Source organism: Lithobates pipiens, unplaced genomic scaffold (assembly GCF_037356315.1).
Source record: "Lithobates pipiens isolate NorthernLeopardFrog02 unplaced genomic scaffold, aLitPip1_a1.2 Scaffold_19, whole genome shotgun sequence".
NCBI lineage: Eukaryota > Metazoa > Chordata > Amphibia > Anura > Ranidae > Lithobates > Lithobates pipiens.
In genome coordinates, this window is record NW_027507764.1 from 535,683,396 (window position 1) to 535,709,652 (window position 26,257).

Genomic DNA, 26,257 nt, shown 5'->3' on the forward strand with positions numbered 1-26,257 from the left:
AACAACTTTGCTTGGCTTGCTGGTGGAGGGTAAAGCAAAGAACTCTGTACTTTGGTTGTCTTGCCATTAAAACCTCTGGCCCTTGATAGACACAATAAGGCTAGAAGGTTTTTGGGCTCAAGGGCTGTTGGAACATTTTGCCCAAATAGTGCAATGATAAGCCGATACATTTGCTTGCTTGTAATACACATATAGGTGGTCCCCTAGTTACAAACATCCGACTCCTACTTACAAACAGAGGGAGACAACAGGAAGTGAGAGGAAATCTACCCCTAGGAAGGGAAATTAATTCCCGTTAGCCCTTGTACACATGGTCAGACATTCCGAAGGAAAATGTCCGATTGGACTGTGTTGTCACAATCCGACCATGTGTGGGCTCCATCGGACTGTTTCCGTTGGAATATCCGACCGACAAAGTTTTAGAGCTGGGCTAAAAAAATTTCCGACAACATGATCTGATCGGACTTTGTCCGATTGTTTGTAGAGAATTCAGATCGGACAAAGTGCCATGCGTGCTCAGATCAAATTCCTAGACCAAAGCTATTGGCTACTAGTCTGAATGCAGTCCCGTCCTAACGAAATAACATCATCACGTTCTGAATGATCGGATTTTCCGACAACTTTGTCTGACCACGTGTATGCAACACCAGTTTCGTACAAAATCCAACGGATTTGTTTGTCGGAATGTCCGACAGTGTGTACAAGGGCTAAGAGTTATGGGAAAAAGGTACATCCACTGAGGCTTTATCACCAAGGATTGTTTACCCAACAACCCAAATTTTCAAAATCCAGTTGTCATTGGGACAGAAATTGAGGTGAAATATTCTGAACAGGGGCACAGGCAGCAAAACAAACATTACAGGAATGTTAACCATTCCCCATGCTATCCAAAAAGCTTAAAAATATTTCTTTTTTTTGACGGGAGCTACACTTAAAAAAAATGTACCTGTTCCAACTTACAAACTTAAGAACAATCCTAAAGACCCCATCTTGTCTGTAACCCGGGGACCGCCTGTCATAAATCAGTTTGTCTGCTGCACTGTATACACACCAAAACATTGAAATTTGAATTGAACTATTAAAATGTACTGTACTTTAAATCATTTCAAAACATTTTTTCTATTCTTCCCTGCTGCCTTTAACTCAATTTAACTGTAACAACTAGGCACTTCATTGCTTCCTAATCTCTTAATGCCAAGATGAAAGGGGTTTAGAATTTTATATATACGTGTTTGTAGAGCGGGTAAAATAAGTAATGAACACGTCACCATTTTTCTAGGCAAATATATTTCTAAAGGTGCTATTGAGATGAACTTTTCACCACGTCGGTAACAACCCAGGCAATCCATACATACAAAGAAACCAACACAAATAAGTTCAGAAATTCAGCGGTGTGTAATAAATTGGATTGACGCAGGCAAAACGTATTGAACACATACAGAAATGGAGGTTAAAAAAGCCATGAAAAACCAAGACACCAGCTGAAAAATATCAGTAATTAGAAAGCAACCCTCCCCCTTATCAGTGCAAATTAATATCAGCTGGTTCAGTTTCAACAAATGGCCTATAAAAAGGAATCTCGTTACCAAGGTGTCACACAAGAAACATAATGGGTAAAAGAAAAGAGCTCTCTCAAGACCTTCACAACCTTGTTGCAAAACATATTGATGGCATTGGTTATAGAAGGATTTCTAAACTTCTGAATGTTCCAGTGAGCACTGTTGGGGTCATAATCGAGAAGTGGAAAGAACATAATTTCACCATAAACTGGGACACGACCAGGTGCTCCTCGCATCCTTGTCAAAGAGCCAAGGACCACTTGTGGAGAGCTTAGAAAGACCTGGAATTAGCAGGTACAATTGTTTCAAAGATAACAATAAGTAATGCACTTAATCGCCATTGGTCTGTATGCACGCTCACCATGCAAGACTCCATTGCTGAAGAAAAAGCATGTTGAAGCTCGTTTAAAGTTTGCTGCACAACATTTAGACAAGCCTGTGAAATACTGGGAGAATATAGTCTGGTCAGATGAGACCTAAATTGAACCCTTTGGATGCCATAATACACACCATGTTTGGAGTTCAAATGGCACTAATCAGCACCCCAAAAACAACCCCTTACCAACAGTGAAGTTTGGAGGTGGGAATATCAAGATGTGGGGCTGTTGTTCAGCATACGGTATTGGCAAACTTCATATCATTGAAAGAATGATAAATGGAAAAATGTACCAAGACATTCCTAATGAAAATCTTCTGCCATCTATCAGGGTGATGAAGAAGAAATGAGGGTGGACATTTCAGCAAGACAATGATCCCAAACACAAAGCCAAAACTCTCAACTGGTTTCAAAGAAAGAAAATAAAGCTGCTGAATGGTACAGCCAATCATCTGACTTGAATATAATAGAAAATCTATAAAAAGATCAGAGTTCATTGAAGAGGCCCACGGTACCTTCAAGATTTGAAGAATGTTTGTGTAGAAGAATGGGCCAAAATCACACCATGCATACAACTAGTTTCTCCATCCAACTACAGTAAAACCTTGGTTTGAGAGTAACTTGGTTTGAGAGCATTTTGCAAGACAAGCAACATTTGTTAATACATTTTGCCTTGATAAACAAGCAATGTCTTGATATACAAGTAGCGTCATGCCACAACTGAGTACAAATGAGAAGAGAGGCACCGCTAAGTGTAGCAATATGGTTACATTTAATGAAATACAACATTTAGCAACTTACATGGTTGATGATCAAAACAGGCACATCTAAGTATGCAGGCATCCAGGGTAAAGCTGTCCACATAGACCGTCCTCCACACCATCATCATCGTTATTCCTTCCACTCTGCTCTCCACAAGCTCTTCAAGCCTCTCTTTCAGAGCGCTCTACTGCAGGGTAGTCTTCCCGGTCACAATTATAGACTGACAGCAGTGAGAGCCGGCGGTGTTGAGGGCAGTCTATGTGGATAGCTTTACCCCAGATGCCCGCATACTTAGAGATGTGCCTCTTTTAATCATCAACCATATGAGTTGCTAAATGTTGTACCTTCATTAAATGTAACCATTCTGCTACACTTAGAGGTGCCTCTCTTCTCTTTTATACTTTGTAGCTCCTGATGGATTTTGCCTCTAATCCACTTGTGGAGGCTTCCATTTGTGGATAGACATTTTATGGTTACACAACCTATCACATTGCTATATTTTTAAATGGACTATAAACTGAAAGACCTATGAATAAATGGTTGTGGAACGGATCATCTGAGTTTCCATTATTTCTTATAGGGAAATTTGCTTGATATTGATATACAATTGCTTTGGATTACAAGCATGTTTCCGGAACAAATTATGCTCACAATTAAAGGTTTTACATAACTTAATTTCTGAACCTATTTCTTTTGGTTTCTTTGAATGTATGGATTGCACGGGTTGTTACCTGTTATATTTATCTTGAAAAATTGTGACGTGTTCAATACTTATTTTACCTGCTGTATATACAGTATATGTATTCAAATCCTGAAGAGGAAAGTATCTACATAGAGTTGCATGTTTTCCCTGTGCAGGTTTCCTCCCACACTCCAATAACATTCTGGTAGGTTATTTGGCTCCTGCCCTAGTACATGTATGTATAGGAGATATGGAGTGATAGAGAGAGATTGGAACCTTAGATTTTAAGCTCCCTGAGGGCAGGGAATGATGTGAATATCTGAATTATGGAAAGAGATCTTCTTTGGAGCTGAGAGACTGATGTCAGCAACTGTAGCTACCCGCGATTGCATTAATGTGCTAACATTAGCTGCCCAATCAAAGAATAAATAAAAGCCATGCTTATTCGAATATATTAGTGTAAATCAAAACCAATAACCCATAATCCATACTGTAAATAGTCAAAAGAATCCAGATAAATTATAAAAACGAATGAATCCAAAAAATCATCAAAAAGATATATAATAATAATTATACACACAAACAGTATCTGGCAAAAGTGAGTACACCCCTCACATTTTTGTAAATATTTTATTATAGCTTTTCGTGTGACAACACTGAAGAAATAATGATACTTTGCTACAATGTAAAGTAATGAGTGTACAGCTTGTATAATAGTGTTAATTTGCTGTCCCTTCAAAATGACAACACAAAGTCATTAACCACTTACCTACAGGGCACTTTCACCCCCTTCCTGCCCAGGCAATTTTTCAGCTCTGTCACACTTTGGATGACAATTGCGCAGTCATGCTACACTAACTACAAAAAAAAAAAAGTTTTTCTTTGTTCCTGTCAGTAAATATGTAATTTTTCTCCTTCAATGATGTGCGCTGATGAGGCTGCACTAATATTCTGCAATTATGGGCACTGATAGGCAGCATGGATAGGCGGTACTAATGGCCAGCACTGATGGGTGGAACCGATGGGCATCTATGAGCAGCACGGATAGGCATCACTAATGGGCACCGATTGCTGGCAATGGTGGGCATTGATAGGTAATCAGGGCACTGATTACATCTCTTACTGTCCCCTGCGAGGAGATGCTACTGATCGGCACTCCAACACACACACTGTCAGTGTGAGGAAAGGAGCGCCGATTACCGAAACGTCCTTGTTTACATGTGACTGGCTGTGATTGGACACAGCCGATCACATGGGTAAAGGGCCAGGTTGTGCCGTGTCCTAGCAACATGGCATGACTGCAATCACCGCGGCCGTTCGAGTGCGCCATCATAGGATGTCCACCCAGAATGAGAGACCTGCACCGTCCCTCCGTCATTTGACAGTGGGTGGGCGGCAAGTGCTTAATGTCTAAACTGCTGGCAACAAAAGTGAGTACATCCCTAAATGGAAATGTCCAGATTGGGCCCAGAGTGTCAATATTTTGGGTGGCCACCATCATTTTCCAGCACTGCCTTAACCCTCTTGGGCATGGAGTTCTCCAGAGCTTCACGGGTTGCTGCTTGAGTCCTCTTCCACTCCTCCATGACGACACCAGGGATCTGGTGGATGTTAGAGACCTTGCACTCCTCCATCTTCCGTTTGAGGATGCCCCGCAGATGCTCAATAGGGTTTAGGTCTGGAAACATGCTTGGCCAATTCCTCACCTTTACACTGAGCTTCTTTAGCAAGTCAGTGGCCTTCTTGAAGGTGTGTTTGGGGTCGTTATGTTGGAATACTACCCTGCAGCCTAGTCTCCGAAGGGAGAGAATCATGCTCTGCTTCAGTATGTCACAGGATATGTTGGCACTCATAGTTCCTTCAATGAACTGTAGATCCCCAGTGCCTGCAGCACTCATGCAGCTCCAGACCATGACACTCCCACCACGTTTGACTGTAGGCAAGACACACTTGTCTTTGTACTCCTCTCCTGGTTGCCACCGTGCACGCTTGACACCATCTGAACCAAATACGTTTATCTTGGTCCCATCAGACAACAGGACATGGTTCCAGTAATCCATGCCCTTAGTCTGCTTGTCTTCAGCAAACTGTTTGCAGGCTTTCTTGTGCATAATCTTTAGAAGATGCTTCCTTCTGGGGTGACAGCCATGCAGACCAATTTGATGCATTTGTGTGCAGCGTATGGTCTGAGCACTGACAGGCTGATCCCCCCCACCCCTTCAGCCTCTGCAGCAATGCTGGCAGCTCTCATACATCTATTTCCCAAAGACAACCTCTGGATATGACACTGAGGTATGGTCTTGGCAACTGTGATGTAGGTCAGTTTCAGGGTCTTAGCAATCTTCTTATAGCCTAGGCCAGTGATGGCGAACCTTGGCACCCCAGATGTTTTGGAACTACATTTCCCATGATGCTCCTGCACTCTGAAGTGTAGTTGAGCATCATTAGAATTCATGGGAAATGTAGTTTCAAAACAACTGGAGTGCCAAGGTTCGCCATCACTGGCCTAGGCCATCTTTATGTAGAGCAACAATTAATTTTTTTCAGATCCTCAGAGAGTTCTTTGCCATAAGGTGCCATGTTGAACATCCAGTGACCAGTATGAGAAAGAGCGATAACAACAAATTTAAACACACCTGAAACCTTGTAACACTAACGAGTCACATGAAACTGAGCGACTGAAATGACTAATTGGGCCCAATTTGGAAATTTTTTACTTAGGGGTGTACTCATTTGTGTTGACAGGTGTTTTTGCACATTTATATAGTTTATGTGGATTTCTTGAACTATTCATGTCATATCATATAGATTATGGTTTATTGGTTTTGATTTACACTTTGCTGGGATAAGCTCAGCTTTTATTCCTTGTTTGATTTCAGCGATTGGTGACTGACATCACATACAAGCTTATGTTGTGTGCTGTGAACAATGATGATGCACATAGATGGGTTCCGGAACATGCTGAGGACATACAGCAGGGGTGCCCAACCTTTTGAAAAGCGAGGGCCACCTAAGCGACTTGGTAACTGGTCGCGGGCCACAATGAGCAGAGCAGGTGCATGGCAGTACACTCTACTCTATAGAGCCCACTCTACTTTTTTTTTTTGTGGATCGGATTGGAGGTAGGCGTTTGTAAACGGACACAAGTCCAACTGGGTCAGACTGACCGCGTGAAAAGGGCCTATGGCTCAGTGCAGGTAACCCTCAGGTGCACTGCTCTTCACCTGCGGATCAGTTTTAAAGCAGCCCCGTAACCACTGCAGAACAGATATGCCCTTATATACACTGTGATTTTAGTAATAAACTTACTATTAATAACAGTATTCTATTCCATCACAGTGCAGGAGGGCGTGGGCCACATCATAGGGCTCTGCTTGCCACTGGTTGGGCACCCCTGACACACAGTAGAAGGGAGACACAGACTCCCAACATGGTCCCTTTGCCATGCTTGGGATTGCAAACACCTGCAGGACAACATTAAAGTAAACAGACTTTTTTTTAATCCCTTTCTGTTTAATTGTGAAAGCCTTTTAGTGGATTCAGAAGGATATTTGACTATTTATTTTACGCTGCATTTTTGCTTGAGGTTGCTGAAGGACTCTAAAAGGTTGTAATGTGCAAACTTACATATACTCACTTTGCTTTAAATTAGTATATGTATTACATAGGTAGGGATGCATTGTACATAGTTGATTAAAAATGGTATAGTTATACAGTATCTGAGAGTAGTCTTTCTGCTTATTTATAAATCCTACCAAATAGCAATAACTTTTAAATAAATCTCTCTAGATCATTGGACTCCAAACTGCAGCCAACAGGCCGGATGCGACCCTTTGCCATTATTCGGCCCTTGGGGCATTATATCTTCCAGTGACACTACTTATAGGGTACTAGTTCTCTCACTGATGCCAATGATGAGGCACTATTTCTACCACTGACACCAACGCTTGGTCATTATTCCTCCCACAGACACCGATCATAGGGCATTAGTTTTCCCACCAGCACCAACAATGGGCTAGTATGCCTCCCACTGACACCAATAATGGGGCCCTATTCCTCCCGCTGACATCAAGGATGGGGCATTATTCCCACTGACACCAGGGCACCTTCTATTTCCACTGGCCACAGTCCGGCCCCCCTAAGGTCTGAAGGATAGAGATTCCCTTCCACTGATATAAACAATGGGGCTCTATTCCTCCCACTGACACTAATGATGAGGCACTTTTTTTTCCACTCCCACTGACAGTAATGATGAGGCACTTTTTCTTTCACTCACACAGATGGGGCATAATTCCTCCCACTGACAAACAATGGAACACTATCCCTACCACAGATCCTAGTGCTAAGGCACTATCCCTTCCACTGACACAAGTGGCGGGGCATTATTTCACCCACTGATATAAACGATGGGACGCTATTCCTCCTGCCAACACCAACGATGGGATGCTATTCCTCCTGCCAACACCAACGATGGGACACTATTCCTCCTGCCAACACCAACGATGGGACACTATTCCTCCCACTAACTTCAATGATGGGATACTATTCCTCCTAACACCAATGATGGGACACTTGCACAGAAAGATTGACGCTGTTCAAAGGTGAGCTGACTCCAGCATAATCTCCTCGAGGTAGGGTGCCCACAGTCGCAGCTGTAGCAATCAAGTGAAAAGAAATCCGGATGTGCTTTATCAAGCCAATCCCCTTAATACTCACCACTTTCACATATGCTGCATCTTTCCTTGATAAAGGCCATATGCCCACTGGGCATTTAGCCTGTGTGTGGCCAATCCTGGTGCACAGAGAAGGCACAGCTATAGCTCCCAGTCCAACTGCCTGCAGCCTGTCAAAGTCACAGTGACAGAAGCCACTGCGACTGGACAGGGCTGAAAATCTTGCTGAATGGAACTCACATTTAGGGCCCTATGTGTTCAGGGATGAATCTCTAGAACCCAAGCATTCAGTCTATTCATCCAACCACAATGGATTCCAGCCTGCCATAGACTGGGCCCTGCACCCATTCCTCCTGGGAGCACTAATGCCCAGTGTGCTTGTGTTCTGAGGGTCCATTCACACAAGCCACCGCAGCTCTTCACACACATCATTCCAGATGCAGGGATCCTCAGATTAATGGCGTAGGAAGTTACAAGGTGAGCTAATTGCTCATTAGAATGTTTTGTGAGAGTTTGCTTAACACATTCAGTTCATTATGTCAGTGTGCATCTTGTCTGTGTATGATTCCTAACAGGAGCTGTACATTTTTAAATGAACTCTTAATATAATTTAAACATTGAATGGGGACACGTTTAGATTATAAGTTTTATAGTGTATATCGGAGTTGAGAGGTGAAAATCTGTTTGAACATTGCAGGAAAGAAATTTGCACGATTCCCCGATTGACGCAGACCGTGCTGACAGAGGAATTCCTCCTGCCGAGACATTGTCTTCCACTGGCGCGGGAGGAAGGGGTCCCTGCCTGGAGAAGAAAGTGATTATTGCTAGCAGCAATAATTGCACATAAAAGCCGGCAGGCTGGTTGTACCCACGTTGATAGATCAAACTTGGTACATTCAGCCTGCCCATACATGGTTCGATTCAAATGGTCTATGGCCAGCCTCAAATGTAAGGAAGATTTGAAGAGTTGGGGGTCAGCAAACAGAACAGGTGTATTGTCCTGCATACAGTGTGAATGTACACGTGACTCGCTTTCTCTAAATTGGTTAAATTAAATGAATATAACCAATTTAGAGAAAATTAACAAATATTGTAACGTAGCAATAGATGATCACATATACTGTACTTGATCATTTTATACTGTTTAACCTTTAATCTTCATTTACATACAAAAATAAATGTCAAATTGATATTGCTCAAATCACCTGATGCTAGTATGCGGTGCATACTAGCTCATTATGCCTTTTCCCTTGCAGGTCGCTTTAAGGCAATTTAATTATTGTTTTCAAGTAAACACCACAACTGAGCTAAAGAAAGAAAGCAGAGCCAGCTTTCTTTTATTCTAATTTCTGTGTATTCTCCCGATGCTAGATTTCACAGACCATCCGCCAGTCAGTAGACAGGTGCTTGTTGCAGTTTCTGCTGTGTAACATCCTCTGTGCTTTATGAATCACTAATCACAAAAAGGCAGTGGGCAGGACAGCAGGCAGCATTGGCTCCCAAGAATCTAAAGGGAGGAGGCAGGGGAAGTCTGGATTGGATCCACAAGAGCTGGAAGACTGGCAATACTCGTGACCACCAAGGGATCAGGATGCTGTGTGGAGGGGCATTGTTTACATCCCCAATAATTGTGAAGAAAGTCGGCATGTGCTGACTCCTTAACAATCAGCTATTCACTGGTTGTTAACCACTTCCCACCCAAGGTACGTCATATGACGTCATGGACTAAGTGGGGATATCTGGATAATGCCTGCAGTTAAAGTCATCATGCAGATAGCATTTTTTTCCACTGACAATTCTGTGCACTGTAAGAACAATAAAAATTACAGTTCAGCCACTTGATTTGATCGTTTTTACAGGTGGTGGGAGGGGACTCATCCCCTGTCCCCTCCGGTGCTTCTCCCGGCTCACCCATGTAATCGGCAAACCGGAGAATTAATCAGTCGCCACCGGAAGTTTACCACCAGTTTTCTGGTGACCAGATGCTCTCCAGTATATAGGTCTCTATGACCTTCGGAGGCACGGGCGCGACGTTAAGATGTCACGTCCGGGCTGGCGGAAGTAAACAAAGCCGAGGACACAGTTGAAAAGGCTTGATCTCAGCCTTTCCAGCCTGGAGGAGAGATGTGGGGTCTCTCCATAAAGAGAACCTGTCACACACCATTCCTTATACAAGGGAAGTTCACTATTATTCCTATGAGAAGGAATGTAATCAAAAAACATTTTTTAAAATACAGGATAAGAAAAAAAAATGTAAAGCGCCCCCCGTGTGCTCGTGCACAGAAGGGAACGTATACACAAGTCATGCCCACATATGTAAACAGCGTTCAAATCACACATGTGAGCTATCGCTGCGTGCGCTACAGTAAAAGCTACAATTCTAGCCCAAAAACTTCTCTGTAACTCTAAACAGTAAAAAATTCGAACTCTAACCTGTAAAAAATTGTAAAGCGTCACCTATGGAGATTTTTAAGTACTGAAGTTTGCCGGCATTCCGCAAGTGTGCGCAATTTTAAAGTGTGACATGTTGGGTATCTATTTACTCATCGTAACATCTTTCACATTATACAAAAAATATTGGGCAAACTTTACGGTTTTGTTTTTTATTAATTCATAAAAAAAAAATTCCAGATAAAAAAAAAAAAACGAGTTAGAAAAATCGCTGTGCAAATACCGTGTGACAAAAAAAGTCGCAACAACCGTCATTTTATTTCCTAGGGTCGTTGCTAAAAAAACATATGTTTGGGGGTTGTGTGATTTGAGTGATTTTCTAGAAAGAAAAAAAAAAAAGGAGGATTTTTACATGTAGGAGTAAAGTGCCAGAATTGGCCTGAATGGGAAGTGGTTAAAGCAGAGTTCAACCCAAAATTGGAACTTCCGCTTATCTGATTCTCCCCCCCCCCCGTGCCACAGTTGACACCTTTTGGGGGGGGGGGGGGGGACCTGATTTTTTTACAGGTACTCTGTCCCCACTTCTGGGAGAACGGGCCAGTACTTCAGCAGCTCAGCCCTCCTCCCTCCCCTTCTGCCAGTCAGTGAGAAAGCGATTTGAGTGTGCGCAGTAGGGACCCGGCCATGAAGCCAAAGGGCTACACTGCCGGGTTCCCTAACTAGCAATGGCAGCGCCCGACCAGCCGATGCAAACATCGGCTTTTGTGCCATCGCTGGACTCCAGGATAGGTACGTTTCAAAATATGAAAAGTCAGCAGCTACAATACATGAATAGCTACTGACTTATAATTTTTAAAGGGGTGGGCGGGCCTCCTTTAGGGATGCTGGTGGGTGCCTGCTCCTTACCAGCATATTTTTATCACGGGACCACAAAAACACACCTTAAAATGATCCCTGGGTGCATTTCCCATTGACTTTTGAAAAGCACACCAAAGATGCAGCATGCAAGACTTTTCAAATGCAGCACAGCAATGTTAAAGTCTCATAGTCTTTAAAGGAAAATCATTTTGATGTGCTTTTGTCCTGTTGGAAAGGTGCATTACAGTGTGGCAAAAGTGTCTAGGGAGCCTATTTATTTTTAACAGGCTGCCAACACACCACATTGCACCTAAAACTGGAACTAATCCTTTTTGGGAAAGCATGGCACAACAACACACAGGTGGCTGTCATTTGTGCATTGGGGTGTGCTTTCAAGCATATGTGTTGGGGTGCAACTGGCAAAGCATGCTGCCGTGCCATTAAAAATATGACATGAAAAATAATAACACCACAACCCATCGTTGTTTATGCTTTACCATGCATTGTGTTGATCTGGACTCCAGGGAGATTTAAAAGACACAAATTAATACAGCTCTGTAATTGCATCAATAAATGTACTTTTTTTTAAATTAAATCTGCATTCGACCTAGTATCCACCTCTTGCATCCCTCTGTACAGCAGGGCTGGGGTATGAGAAAGATACCAGCACCAGAAGTCTATAATTTTTTGTGCTGACACGAAGCACACACCGATTAGAAAGAGAAAGCAGAGTGACAGAGAGACCTCGTCACTGTGCTGCTTCTCCTTTCATTGCCCAATCACCAGCTAGGGTAGTTCCATGATGACCTGGGCTCAGGAGGAATGGGGTTGAATGATGCAGGCCACCAGACTGAGGACATCTAGTGGCAAAAAAAAAGAAGAAAAGAATGTGATGGGGAAATCTAAGGCTTAAGGTGAATACTGCAGTATTGTTATCTTATTATTTATGGCTAGAGTTCTACTGTAAAGCATGCATAGGAACCAATCCAGTCCTAATGAGAAACGGACCTACTCAGCATGCTGGCTGTTGACTATGCATGTTAAGGTTTTATTATTTTAACTAGAGAACTGCAGCAGTTAACTTTTTATCACGAAAATTGGAAAAACTAGTAATGTGAACAGTGGTTCTCCTACACGTGTGTATGTGCACAAAATGAACAGAAATATCACTACTATAGAAACTTACCATGGGCATCAGTCACACAATTCAAGACTTTTATCAAGATTCTGTTCTACAGTGATGCTTTCTAGTAAATCCTCCAGTCTAAGTACTACAGACAGAAACTTTGATTCAGAAGAATCTTCCACAATAAGCATTGATTCACATTGGCAATTGCTTTATGTTCTGTATAACACAGAGTTCTATAATATGAATCACAGAGGGAATAGGAAATACACAGAATGTACAGTAATTTTCGGCGGGCACCTATAAAGCACACATGGAGATGGATTTAAATATTTTATTGACCCATAAGTACAAATCATTAAAAAAAATTGAATCATGCTCCAGCATAGACGGCAGACTTGAAAAGCCCCTGTAGGAGTATTTTGGTTGGCGGTGAATGGAGATGAAAGGTAAGCAGAGAGGACCAATTAACTGCCATGGTTTACTCTTATTACAAACAATTTCTTTGTGGTTAGAACAAACAGGCGATCGTTGGAAGCCTGAAAGCCTAAGATAGTATGATTGGTCTCCAGACTCGCTACCTGCTGCTTAGCAACCTGTCCTACGCGGCGCCCTTCTTTTCTGTTGTATAATACGGTGGCCACTGGAGTGGGCTGGCGGTAGATAAAGATCCTGCGCACACACTCGCACAAGGCAGCATATGAGCTATTGGGCGCACAAGTGAAAAACTTCTTGTCTCGCTTTGATGCCTGAACATAACCTGGAATACAAAAACAAAAAGAATTACAAAAAAAAAATCAACATGGTTTACTCTAACCTCATTTAGTGTGCACCATTGCCGCAACATTCAGCAGGATATACTGTATATACATACACACACACACCCAGTGCCTTGAAAAAGTATTCATACCCCTTTTTGCCTTGTTACAACTAAAGACTTACATGTATTTTATTTGGATTTTATGTGATAGACCAATACAAAAGTGGCACATAATTGTAAAGTGGAAGGAAAATGAAAAGTGGTTCTCAATTTTTTTTTTTTTACAAATAAATATCTGAAAAGCGTGGCGTGCATTTGTATTCAGCCCCCTCCCTTTGCTTCGATACCCCCAACTAAAATCTAGCGGAACCAATTACCTTCAGAAGTCACCTTATTAGAAAATAGCATCCACCTGAAGCCCTCAGAGGTTTGTTAGCCTCCTCCCGCCCGCCCTATAGCCGAATGATGGCTATAGAGCAGGCGCTTTCGTCCGGGAGGCCGTCCCTGGACGTCCTGATGTTTACTTCCGCAATGCGCGCCACCGCGGGCGCACATCGGGGAAGTTCTGCGTTTAACGTGTCCCCCGGAAACAGGCAAACACAGATCCCTGTAAACGGCCAATCACAGCGGCCGTTTACAGCGCGATCGGTGTGTCCAATGTGAGATGATCTCATATGTAAACATATGAGATCATCTCACAGCGACTGCTCTCCCTCCTCACACAGACCGCGTGTGAGGAGGGAGGGCAGCGGCCGTAAGTGTGAAAAAAATAAAAAAAGTGCCATCCTGCCCCAGTGCCACCTGTTAGTGCCATCTGTAACCAGTGCCACCTGTTAGTGCTATCTGTCCCCAGTGCCACCTGTTGTCAGTGCCATTTGTCCCCAGTGCCATCTGTCATCAGTGCCACATAGTGCCATCTGTCATCCGTGCCACATATTAGTGCCATCTGTCATCAGTGCCACGTATCAGTGCCATTTGTCATCAGTGCCATCTGTCAGTGTCACGTGCCATCTGTTGTCAGTGTCACCAATGCCACTTATCAGTGCCATCTGGCATCAGTGTCACGCGTCATCGGTGCCACGTATTGGTGCCACATGTCACCAGTGCCACATATTAGTGCCATCTGTCATCATTGTCACGTGTCATTGTCCTGGTGCTCCAGGGCCTTCAAAAGTGTAATAAATAGTCAACAAGTTAGATGTGTAATTTAGGCTCCTAGAACACCTGATGGTGCTCCCTGCATGTTGGGCCTCTCTATGTGGCCAGGCTGTGAAAAAGTCCCACACATGTGGTATTGTAATACTCAGGAGGAGTAGCAGAATTTTTTTGGGGGTGTCATTTGTGGTATACACATGCCATGTGAGAGAAATAACCTATTACAATGACAATTTTGTGGAAAAAAAAAAAAAAAAAAAAAAAAAGAAAAAGAAAAATCTTAATTCTGCAAAGAATTGTGAGAAAAAAATGACAACATCAAAAAGCTCACCATGCCTCTTACTAAATACCTTGGAATGTCTACTTTCCAAAAATGGGTCATTTGGGGGGTATTTGTACTTTCCTGGCTTGTTCGGGTCACAAGAAGTGAGATAGGTCACCAGTACATCAGATGTGATCAATTTTGTGCGATTCGCACCACAGCTTGTAGACTCTCTAACTTTCACAATGACCAAATAATATCCACAAATTTTGGTTATTTTTACCAAAGATATGTAGCAGTATAAATTGTGGCCAAAATTTATGAAGAAAAAATAATAATTTGCATAATTTTGTCACAGAAACAAAGAAATATGCTTTTTTTTTTTCAAAATTTTCGGTCTTTTTTCATTTATAGCGCAAAAAATAAAAACCCCAGAGGTCATCAAATACCACCAAAAGAAAGCTCTATTTGTGGGAAAAAAGGACAAAAAAGACTGAGTAATTGCCACTCACAGTGTGAGAACACTGAAAGATGAAAATTGGTCTGGACAGGAAGGGTGTTTAAGTGCCCAGTAAGCAAGTGGTTAGAGAACCTTCATCAACAAACAGCATCATGAAGGCCAAGGAACACACCAAACAGGTCAGGGATAAAGTTCTGGGGAAGTTTAAAGCAGGGTTGGGTTATGAAAAAATATCTCAAGCTTTGAACATCTCCCAGAGCACTGTTCAATCCATCATCCGAAATTGGAAAGAGTATGGCGCAAATGGAGAAAGGAGAGCATTAATCAGAGAAGCAGCCAAGAGGCCCATGGTAAATCTGAAGGAGTTGCAGAGATCCACAGCTCAGGTGGGGAAATCTGGCCATAGGACATCGATTAGTTGTGTACTCCACAAATCTGACCTTTATAGAAAAGTGGCAAGAAGAAAGCCATTGTTGAAAAAAAGTCATAAGAAGTCCTGTTTGTGAGAAGCCATGTGTGGGACACATCAAACATGTGGAAGAAGGTGCTCTGGTCAGATGAAACCTAAATTGAACTTTTTGGCCTAAAAGCAAAACGCTACGTGTGGCAGAAACTAACACTGCACATCACCCTGAACACAACACTTTTCATCAGCAGGGACAGGGAAGCTGGTCAGAGTTGATGGGAAGATGGATGGAGCCAAATGCAGGACAATCTTAGAAGAAAACACGTTAGAGTCTGCAAAGGACTTGAGACTGGGGCGGATGTTCACCTTCCAGCAGGACAAAAACCATTGTCAACATCAAAAGCATATTCATGTGTTAGAATGGTCCAAGTCCAGACCTATTTCCAACTGAGAATCTGTGGCAAGACTTGGAAATTGCTGTTGACAGATGCTCTCCATCCAATCTCACAGAGCTTGAGCTATTTTGCAAAGAAGAATGAGCAAAAATGTGACTCCAGATGTGCAAAGCTGGTAGAGACATCCCCAAAATACTTGCAGCTGTAATTGCAGCGAAAGGTGGTTCTACAAAAGTATGGACTGGATACAAATGCACAATTGAAAACCATTTATCCTTTTCCTTCCACTTCAGAATTGTGCCACTTCATCACATATAATACCAATAAAATACAAAATGTGGAAAGTTTCAAAGGGTATGAATACTTTTTCAAGGCACTGTGTGTGCGCATTATATACACACACACACACACACACAGATTATATATATATATATATATATATATATATATATATATATATACACACACACACACACACACACACACACACACACACACACACATTTACATACCCTGGCAGAATTTATGATTTGTTGGCCATTTTTCAGAGAAGATGAATGGTAACACAAACATTTCTTTCACTCATGGTTACTGTTTGGCTGAAGCCATTTATTATCAAATCAGCTGTTTTTACTCTCTTTACTCTTTCAACATCAATGGCCTGGACATCACCCAAGATCTGTCCCCCAAGCATTTATCCATCCCGACCATTTTTTAATCGAACTTGGCAGGGCAATTTCGATTGATATAAGTAATCTTATATAGTGGTAGCATTGAGTTCAGAACCGAGCACCACGCTGGCACTGTAGGTGGTGCAGCGTCTTTCCAGTGTAGGAATATCTCTTTGCCGCCATAAAATGTGGCATAGCTTAAAAACAGCCCGATGTGGAGGCCCCGAACACTGGCATTGAATATATTAAGCATCAACCTAGGGTCAGATCCCAAAGCCAGGGAGGTAATCCAGCTGAGGCTGCTTATAACCCCCAACCAATAAGCTTCGAGGAATGGACAGGACTAGACCATGTGAAAGAAGGCTGCCTGCATGTCTCTGGGGTCTCGGGATTCATGAGTGCCAGTCGTTTTGGAGAGTAGTAGGCCCTATGGAGGAACTTGACTTGCATGAAACAGTCTCTGGCTGAGATCATATTTGTTACAAAGGAGGACAGGCAAGCATCCTAATCTTCCTGTTAGGTCAGGAATGTCCCCCTCCACTTGTCTAAGGTTTTTCCCAATTTTTTGTGGGGGGCCATGGACAAATGGAATTATAGGGAATATAAAGGTTTATCTATAATTCTGGCAATGAGTACTCCCTCTATGGAGTCTGATTACAGGGTAACAGAATGTGGGAATTGCTCATTATATGCTTGGTGGAGTTGGTAGTATCGAAATAGCATCCAACCCAGCAGTTGAGGTCAGGGAACGATCACAGTTTACCGCTGGTGACAAAGTGCTTAAAGTTCACTATCCCCTTCCTTGCCCAGATCTGGGAGTCCGGGACTTTGTTCAGGTGAGGAAGGTTGGGATTGCCCCATAGTGGGAGGTAAGGGGAGAATGTCCCGGGGGAGCTGGATCACGCTTTAGTCCTGTGCCACACGAGAATGTTGTGCGCATTAGCTCTGTTATGTCGGGATGAGATCTTGGTCCCCTGAACACGAGGTCGCCGAGGGAAGAATATGATCCCATAATTGCCGCTTCCAGGGTTACCGCTGGGTTATCCTTGGGCTGAGAGAACCCCCACCTGACTGTTACCAGTACCGCCGACCCAGAAATATACCTGAAAGTTGGGTAGGGATAGGCCCAGCTGAGTAATGGGCAGCTGTAGGGTGGAGATGGTCAAATGTGGGGACCTGCCGTTCCATACAAAGGAGGATAAGATACCTTTCAGTTTGGCAAAGAATGAGGATGGGGGCACTAGTGGGGAGTTACGGAAGTAGTATAGGAATTTAGGCAAGTATATCATCTTAACCAGGTTCACCCCACCCACTGGTTAAAGAGCAAGAGATCTCCAAGCCATGCATTTCTGCGAGAAGGTCTTTAGTAGTGGCATGTGGTTCAGTTCTAAGTATGAGGATAGAGGAGCTCTAATCAGCACATGTGGCAGACATTCAGAGCAGGAGGACATCTCTTAATGCTGCCTGAAAGTCAGAGTACAACCTGGGATCCCTAGTTGTGGAATATTCCACTTCAAGTGTAGCTACCTTTGTCTCAGCCTTCAATATGTCCTCTCCCATATCCTTTTCGGATCCTACGGATGTGTGTCTGCAGACTGCCCCTAAAGAAGGACTTGAACGCATCCCAGGATGTGGTCAAGGGTATAGAATGGTCAAGGTCCCGCCAGTATTGTACCACCTTGGATCTATATGGCTCAGAGTCTGACAGCTAAAATCTGGACAGTCTCCACAGGATGTCCCCCCGGTGCTGTGGACCCGCTCAACTTTAAAGCAAGAGGAGCATGGTCTATGCAAGTCTATGCGCTAGAAGGTTTTGTGTGAGGCTGAGTGGCATGTGTAGGCTCGCTGGTGAGGATAATGCCACCTCCACACACGAGTCAGGTTGGAGGCTTCCGCCCAGATGAGCAGCTCCAGAAGCGAGCCCGCCCCAGTGGAGAGTCTGTCCATCCCAGGCTCCGGGACCAAACTAAAGTCACCCAGAATAACATTATCTGTAGTAAATACAGCAATCTTGGATATCAGCTGGTTTAGTAGTCTCATGGAGGGGGGCGGGGGGGAGGGGGTTGGGGGGCTATGGGATACAGACACACCACCACCAGTTTCAACTTGTCTATCATAGCATTCATTATAACATATCTACCACTCGGGTCCAGCTCCAGCGGCAGCAGCCTGAAAGTTAGGAATTCGTGGATTAGGACGCCAGCACCTCTGGAGTAATTGGTATAGGTGGCATGATAGTGATGTCCCACCTAGGGCCTCCTAAGACTAAAAAGCTTGCTGCCTGTCAGAGTCTCTTGTAGGATGCAGATCTGGGGATGGTAAGTATTAAGAAACTAAAACACCAGTGAGCTCTTCATGGAGGAATTTAGGCCCCTAGTGCTCCACAAAATTATATTACATTCAGCCATATGTGTCCTGCATCACTACATTAAGCTGGAGCCTGACCACTGGGTCCAGGAGCTGAACCTGGACCACCACACAAGTCGGGATATGCCATCTTAAGTATGCCATGTCATATATAACATCGCTTGTGAGAGTATAGTAAGAAAAAAAAAATTGTAACAAAAATAGTCTCAACCAACCCCCCTACCCCGGCCCAACTTTGAGGAGGCTTAGGATCCCAACTTGGAACAGAGGTGAACACGCCTGTAATGGGGAAACGTGCATGGAACGGCATCTGCAGTCCAGCAATCAGATGATGCACATTCAGTCCTCTGCTGGGGACTGGATCATAAAAATGTTGGTACAGTCTCCCAGCAAACGCCGGGGGTACAAACTTAAATAGCAACCGTGCATGACCTGCCAAATGTAAAGGCCTGGATCCCAGGAGAGGGAGAAGGGGAGAGGCAGGAGGGTGAAACAGGATACAGTCATGTAGGTGAACCTCCAACAACTAGGCCTCAGAGGGCAGCAAGGATCAGTTTCCTGGGCCCTAGGAGCCATGGGATGGGTTGCTTACTGACAAATGGGAACTGTCAGGATCCAGGAGTTGATCCCAGGTCAGTGTATACAAAAAAGGCACATTTGTAAAGCAGCAAGTAAATTTGGTCTGTAGAAGCAGGTAGCCAGGATAAGTACTTATCTGCATGGTAGTGTGTCGATCCACATGGAGGCCTCCTCGGGGGATGCAAAAAAAATTGGACAGATTTTCCGTCTTCCACTCGCAGTCTGGCCAGGAACAGCATGCTGTATTTTATGTGTTTGGAGCTCTCACTGCATCATAAGATTTGAGCTGATACTTAGGTTTCCAACAAATAATCCAAGAGTTTAGCATTTTCAAAGCGGAGTTCGCCTTAGGATCTCACTTCCTTCATCACTGTATCCCTGTCGTGGAAGTGAAGCAGCTTGAAAATAATAGTGTGGGGTGGTGATCCCTGCGGCTCCCTAGTGGAGGGTATGCAATGAGCTCTCTCTACAGTAAAAAAATGAGAAAAACATGCTGAGGGAATTATTTTTTGTAGTAAAAGGTTAAGCAAAGGCAGGCCGGGGTCTGCACCCTCAGCCCCCTCAGGAAGACCCAGAACACGCAAGTTATTTCTTCTGTTGCGATTTTCTGCATCTTCAGCCTGGGCCTCTAGCACCTTAACCTTGGTTTTCAGTTTACGTAGGTCAGCCCCATGGTCACGTACCATATCTTCGTTCTGAGAGACCCTCTGCTCCACCTCATTCGGCCACAGAAGGTATCAAAGTCTTTCTTTATGAATTCCACATTGTCCTGTATATGGTCAGGGTGATAATAGCCTGCATGACAGCTTTAAAATCAGCTGTTGTAGCAGGCAGCCATTCAGGGTCTTCGGCCTGGTTCTCCATCTGGGCAGGATTCTTAGGTGAGGCCGTGGCCTTGCTTGCAATGTCCAATGCTGCTGCCTTTTTCTGGGGTTTCAGCTGCGATATCCTCCTGTGCATGCCCCTGAGAGTTTGCCGAAGCCGGAGGGACACAGGAACGGCATCTAATGTGGGTCTGCACCCGATTAAGCAGGGTTTTTAGCGCCGGTCCTTGGGAGTTAAGACACACACGTCTGCTCCCAGCACCATTCCGGACACACACCCATCCCGATCAAAAGTTTACATACCCCAGTTCTTCATACCGTGTATTGCCCCCTTTAACATCAATGACAGCTTTAAGTCTTTTGTGGATGAGGCTCTTTATCTTCTCAGATGGTTAACCTGCCCATGCCTCTTGGTAAAAAGCTTCTTGCAACTGCACATCTGAGATCTTCCCAGAGTGGCTCAATGATGGAACTTATAAGCACAAATAAATGTGTACACATATATATATATATATATATATATATTACACATACACACACAGTATCTTACAAAAGAGTGCACCCATTCACATTTTTTAAAATATTTTTTATATCTTTTCATGTGACAATACTAAAGAAATTACACTTTGCTAAAATGTAAAGTAGTGAGTATACAGCTTGTATAACAGTGTAAATTTGCTGTCCCATCATAATAACTCAACAGACAGCCATTAACGTCTAAACCGCTGGCAACAAAAGTGAGTGTGTTCACATTGGGCCCGATCAGCCAATCAGCCATTTTCCACCCCAATGTCATGCGACTCATTAGTGTTACAAGGTCTCAGGTGTGAATGAGGAGCAGGTGTGTCAAATTTGGTGTCCTCACTCACTCTCTCATACTGGTCATTGGAAATTAAATATTGCACCTCATGGCAAAGAATTGTTGCTCTACATAAAGATGGCCTAGGCTATAAGAAGATTGCCAAGACCCTGAAACTGAGCTGCAGCATGGTGGCCAAGACCATATATCAGTTTAACAGGACAGGTTCCACTCAGAACAGGCCTCGCCATGGTCGACCAAAGAAGTTGAATGCACGTGCTCAGCGTCATATCCAGGGGTTATCTTTGGGAAATAGATGAGTGCTGCCAGCATTGCTGCAGAGGTTGGAGGGGTGGGGGTCAGCCTGTCAGTGCTTAGACCACACGCTGAATCAAACTGGTCTGCATGGCTGTCATCCAGAAGGAAGCCTCTTCTAAAGATGATGCACAAGAAAGCCTGCAAAAAGTTGGCTGAAGACAAGCAGACTAAAGAAATGGATTACTGAAGCTATGTTCTGTGGTCTGATGAGACCAAGATAAACTTATTTGGTTCAGATGGTGTCAAGCATGTGTGGCAGTAACCAGGTGAGGCGTACAAAGCGACTCGGGTGTTCCAAAGGTACTTCATCAGGGGTGACGATAGATAAATATAATTATTGATCCAATAAGTTTTGTACCGCTTGGAATGAACAGAAAGCACCCATTAGGGGCCTATTTTTTTCCATAAACTGCCAAGGCCTTGTACACTTTTTTATGTTTTACTTCTTGACTTTGAGGTCAATCTACTTTAGCTTTCAGAACCTCCTCAAAATATTTAGGCGTTTGTCTTTTTGAGTACCGTATTTATCGGCATATAAACACACACCCCAAGTTTAGGAGGGAATTTTAAGGAAAAAAAAAAACTTATTGAAATGCCCATCAATGTAGCCTTGCCCAGTGTCCATCTGCAGCCTTGTCCAGTGTCTTTGCAGCTTCATTGCAGGAACTTAAAATTGGCGCCAATCTCCGCTGATTGGGAGCAGAGCGAGCGCTGCTCGGCTAATCTCGGCTCCACTCACAGTCCCGCCCATGGGACTGTGAGTGGAGTCAAGACTAGCCGAGTGTACTCAGCTTTGTGTAGGTCGGCGGTGCTCGCTCCGCTCACCGTCACGCCCAGTCCTGCCTCATGATGGACATAACACAGGTCCAATGGTGGGACTGGGAGTGACTGTGAGAGGAGCGAGCACCTCCGACATACACAAAGCCGAGTACACTCAGCTAGTCTCGGCTCTGCTCACAGTCACGTGGGTGGGACTGCGAGAGGAGCCTAGAGTAGCCGAGAACACTCGGCTTTGTGTATGTCAGCAGGGCTCGCTCTGCTCACAATCAGCGGGGGATCAGTGTATAACACGCACCCACAATTTTCCCCTTATTTTAAGGGGAAAAAAGTGCGTGTTATACGCCGATAAATGCGGTAAACATTTTATAGGTATCATTTTCATCCGATGGTTTGATGCATCTAAAGCATCCAATTCAAGTATTGCTTGGTATGACTGAACAAATATAGGGCCATGTAGGAGATACTTAGAAGGTGACCACGTATCTGCAAATATGAAGAGCTTGTAGTCACATGCAAAACATTAATTACTTGGGTAATCTCAGTGCAAGTAGACACTGAAAAAACAAACCAATGAATGTGTTTGTCACCTGCAGGCAAGTCATGGTCCTGGCATTGCAGCAATGAGAATATATTCTAAAATGTAAAAACCTATTCTAACAGTTTTACATAATGCTGCAGCATCGACAATTGTAGGACACCCAACATTAGAGGAGATTTATTCTTCCAAAGCAAATACACTTTTGCACACAAGTACCAACTAGTATCCCAGTGTTTCTCCTCTTCCTCATTTTATCTCAGTCACTCAACTAATGTGACCCCAGCGCTACACAGTAGGTGAGGTTGAAAAAAAGACACAAGTCCAACCTATGTGTGTGATTATATGTCAGTATTACATTGTATACGCCTGTATATTTCGTTCAGTCACGTGCTTATCCAATCGTTATTTGAAACTATCAATGCTGACACCACGGCCTGTGGAAGGGAATTCCACATCCTTGCCGCTCTTACAGTAAATAAACCTCTATGTAATTTAAGGTTAAACCTCTTTTCTTCTAATTTTAATGAGTGGCCACGTGTCTTGTTAAACTCCCTTCCACAAAAAAGTTTTATCCCTATTGTGGGGTCACCAGTACGGTATTTATAAATTGAAATCATATCCCCTCTCAAGCGTCTCTTCTGCAGAGAGAATATATTCAGTGCTCACAACCTTTCCTCATAACCAATATCCCTCCAGACTATTTATTAGCTTAGCTGCCTTTCTATTACACATAGCCCCTCCCCCCCCAGTTAGAACACATCCCTAGGACACACTTAACCTCTACAGCGCCACCTAGTGTTAACCCCTTCACTGCCAGTCACAGTTACACAGTAATCAATGCAATTTTAATCACACTGATTACTGTATAAATGTGAATGGTCCCAAAATCACGACAAAAAATTGTCCGACGTGTCCACCATAATGTCGCAGTCATGATTAAAATTGCTGATAGCCGCCATTACTAGTGAACATTTTTTTTTTTTTTTTTTTTATAAAAATGCCATAAAATTATCCCCTATTTTGTAGACACTATAACTTTGGCACAAACCAATCATCGCTTATTGTGATTTTTTTTTTTACCAAAAATATGTAGAAGAATACGTATCGGCCTAAACTGAGGATAAAAAAATAATTTTTTTTTCGGAGATATTTATTATAGCAAAGTGTAAAAAATATTGCTTTTTTTTCAAAATTGCCGCTTTTTTTTTTATAGCACAAAAAAACAAAACTGCAGATGATCAAATACCACCAAAAGAAATCTATATTTGTGTGTGGGGGGGGGGGGGGGGTGGGGGGGAGAATACATCAATTTTGTTTAGGACCCAGGTCGCACAACCGCGCAATTGTCAGTTACAGCGACGCAGTGCTATATTGGCTTTTCTCCAATCAGCTGGTACCATTCCAGTTAGTAGACTGTCAGTAAAAATTAGGAACAATAGTCTGGCAATTGCTTGACTGACTGAGTTCGCCAAGTACCCTCGGACGCAAGCCATCTCGTCCCGATGATCAATTAATGTTAAGTTTCCCCAAGTCGAATTTTAATTCTGTCCTCTGTTAACCATGGAGGTGCTTCCTGTGATGTTATAAGGATAAGCACTGCAGTTTTGGTTACTGAAGCCCCTCCGATTCCCTCGTGAAGACCGAGGAGAAGAATACATTCAATACTTTCGTCTTCTCCCCATCCATTGTAACCAGATGTCCTTCCTCCTTTAGGGGACCAATATGGTCCTCCCTTTTTTACTGTTTACATACTTAAAGAATTTCTTGGGATTTTTTTTGCTCTCCTCCGCTATGCGTCTTTCATGTTCGATCTTAGCCGCTCTAATTGCACTCTTACATTTCTTGTTGCATTCTTTATAAAGTCTGGATGAGGATGGATGATGAGGATGAATGATGAGGATGGATGATGAGGATGGAGGATGAGGATGGAGGATGGATGATGAGGATGGAGGATGGATGATGAGGATGGAGGATGGATGATGAGGATGGAGGATGGATGATGAGGATGGAGGATGGATGATGAGGATGGAGGATGGATGATGAGGATGAGGATGGATGATGAGGATGAGGATGGATGATGAGGATGAGGATGGATGATGAGGAAGATGAATATGATGAAGATGAATATGATGAAGATGAATATGATGAAGATAAATATGATGAAGATAAATATGATGAAGATGATGTTGATCCCTCAACCTTGTATTTTTTTAAAGGCCTTCTCCTTTGCTTTTATACGCATTTTAAAATTGGAATTAAGCCATTCAGGACTTTTGTTCGCTCTTTTAAATGTATTACCCAATGGGATGCATTGGCAAATGCCCTTATTTAATCTGACCTTAAAGCAACCTCATCTCTCCTCCGTGTTCTTTGCTCCTAAGATTTTATCCCAGTCAGTTCATGCCTTCTAACAAGATTCATAGTTTAGAGAAGTTGGCTCATTTGAAATTCAGTGTCAGTCACCTATCTTATCTGCCAGGCTCCTGGCATTGGTTAACATGCCACATAGTTTAGACCAGTTGCATACTATCGTCTAATTGGGTGTTCCAAGATTGCAACTAGGACTTGTTACTATACTTGCCTTGGGTTTGTGTGCTTTAGTCAACCTACCACTAATGCCCCCAATACTATCCTCTGGAATTTGCTCCATGTTGACTAGATCTACCTCTGGACCCTCCCCCCCGTTGCCTACTTTAAAAACCCTTCTAACTTTTTGGTCATCTTTACTCCCAGCTGATCTGCACCCTCCTCATTTAGGTGCAGTCTGTCCCTTCTATAGTACTGGTGATCGACTGAGAATTTGGCCCAGTCCTCCGGGAACCCAAACCCCTCCTCCTTACACCAGCTCTTCAGCCACTTGTTTACTTCCCTAATCTCCCTTTCTGGTGTGGCTACTGAGAATACTACTTTGGAGGTCCTTTTCCTCAATTTAGCTCCCAATCGTTCTTTAGGACACTCCATCTGCCTCTGGCTTTGCTATTGGTGCCAACGTGCACCATGAAAGCCGGGTCCTCCTCCACCCCTCCCAGTTATCCGCCCACCAGATCCGTGATGTGCTGAACCCGAGCGCTCGGTAGACAACATACAGTTCAGCGCTTCAGGTCTTTGTGACAGATTGCCCTCTCTGTCCTTCCAGGAATTAAGTCCCCTACCACCAGAATCTCTTTCCTTTCCCCCAATTTCACAGGAGTTCTTCCGCGGGCAGCTAGTAGAGGGAGGGGCAGGGGAGGGTCAAACAAGGATGCTGTGCAGAAGATCAACACCCTTCTGAACAATGATGACATCACTGGTCGTTAACCACTTTCAGATGGACCATTTTGCTGGCTTAAGACCAGAACACTTTTTGTGATTCGGCACTGAGTCGCTTTAACTGAAAATTGCGCGGTCGTGCAACGTGGCTCCCAAACAAAATTGACGTCTTTTTTTCCCACAAATAGAGCTTTCTTTTGGTGGTATTTGATCACCCCTGCGTTATTTTTTGCGCTATAAACAAAAATAGAGCGACAATTTTGAAAA

At 43.4% G+C, this 26,257-nt stretch overlaps 1 protein-coding gene across 1 annotated transcript in view; it reads right to left on the reverse strand.

Moving 5' to 3' along the window:
* Window positions 1-12,747: 12,747 nt before the first annotated feature.
* The window catches only part of NUDCD1 (NudC domain containing 1), a 292,761-nt gene continuing 279,251 nt past the window's right edge, over window positions 12,748-26,257 (reverse strand). Inside the window, exon 10 of the mRNA XM_077493222.1 lies at window positions 12,748-13,187. Within this exon, the coding sequence (XP_077349348.1) occupies window positions 12,895-13,187 (293 nt within the window). The 3' untranslated portion in view covers window positions 12,748-12,894. The remainder of the gene's footprint in view (window positions 13,188-26,257) is intronic.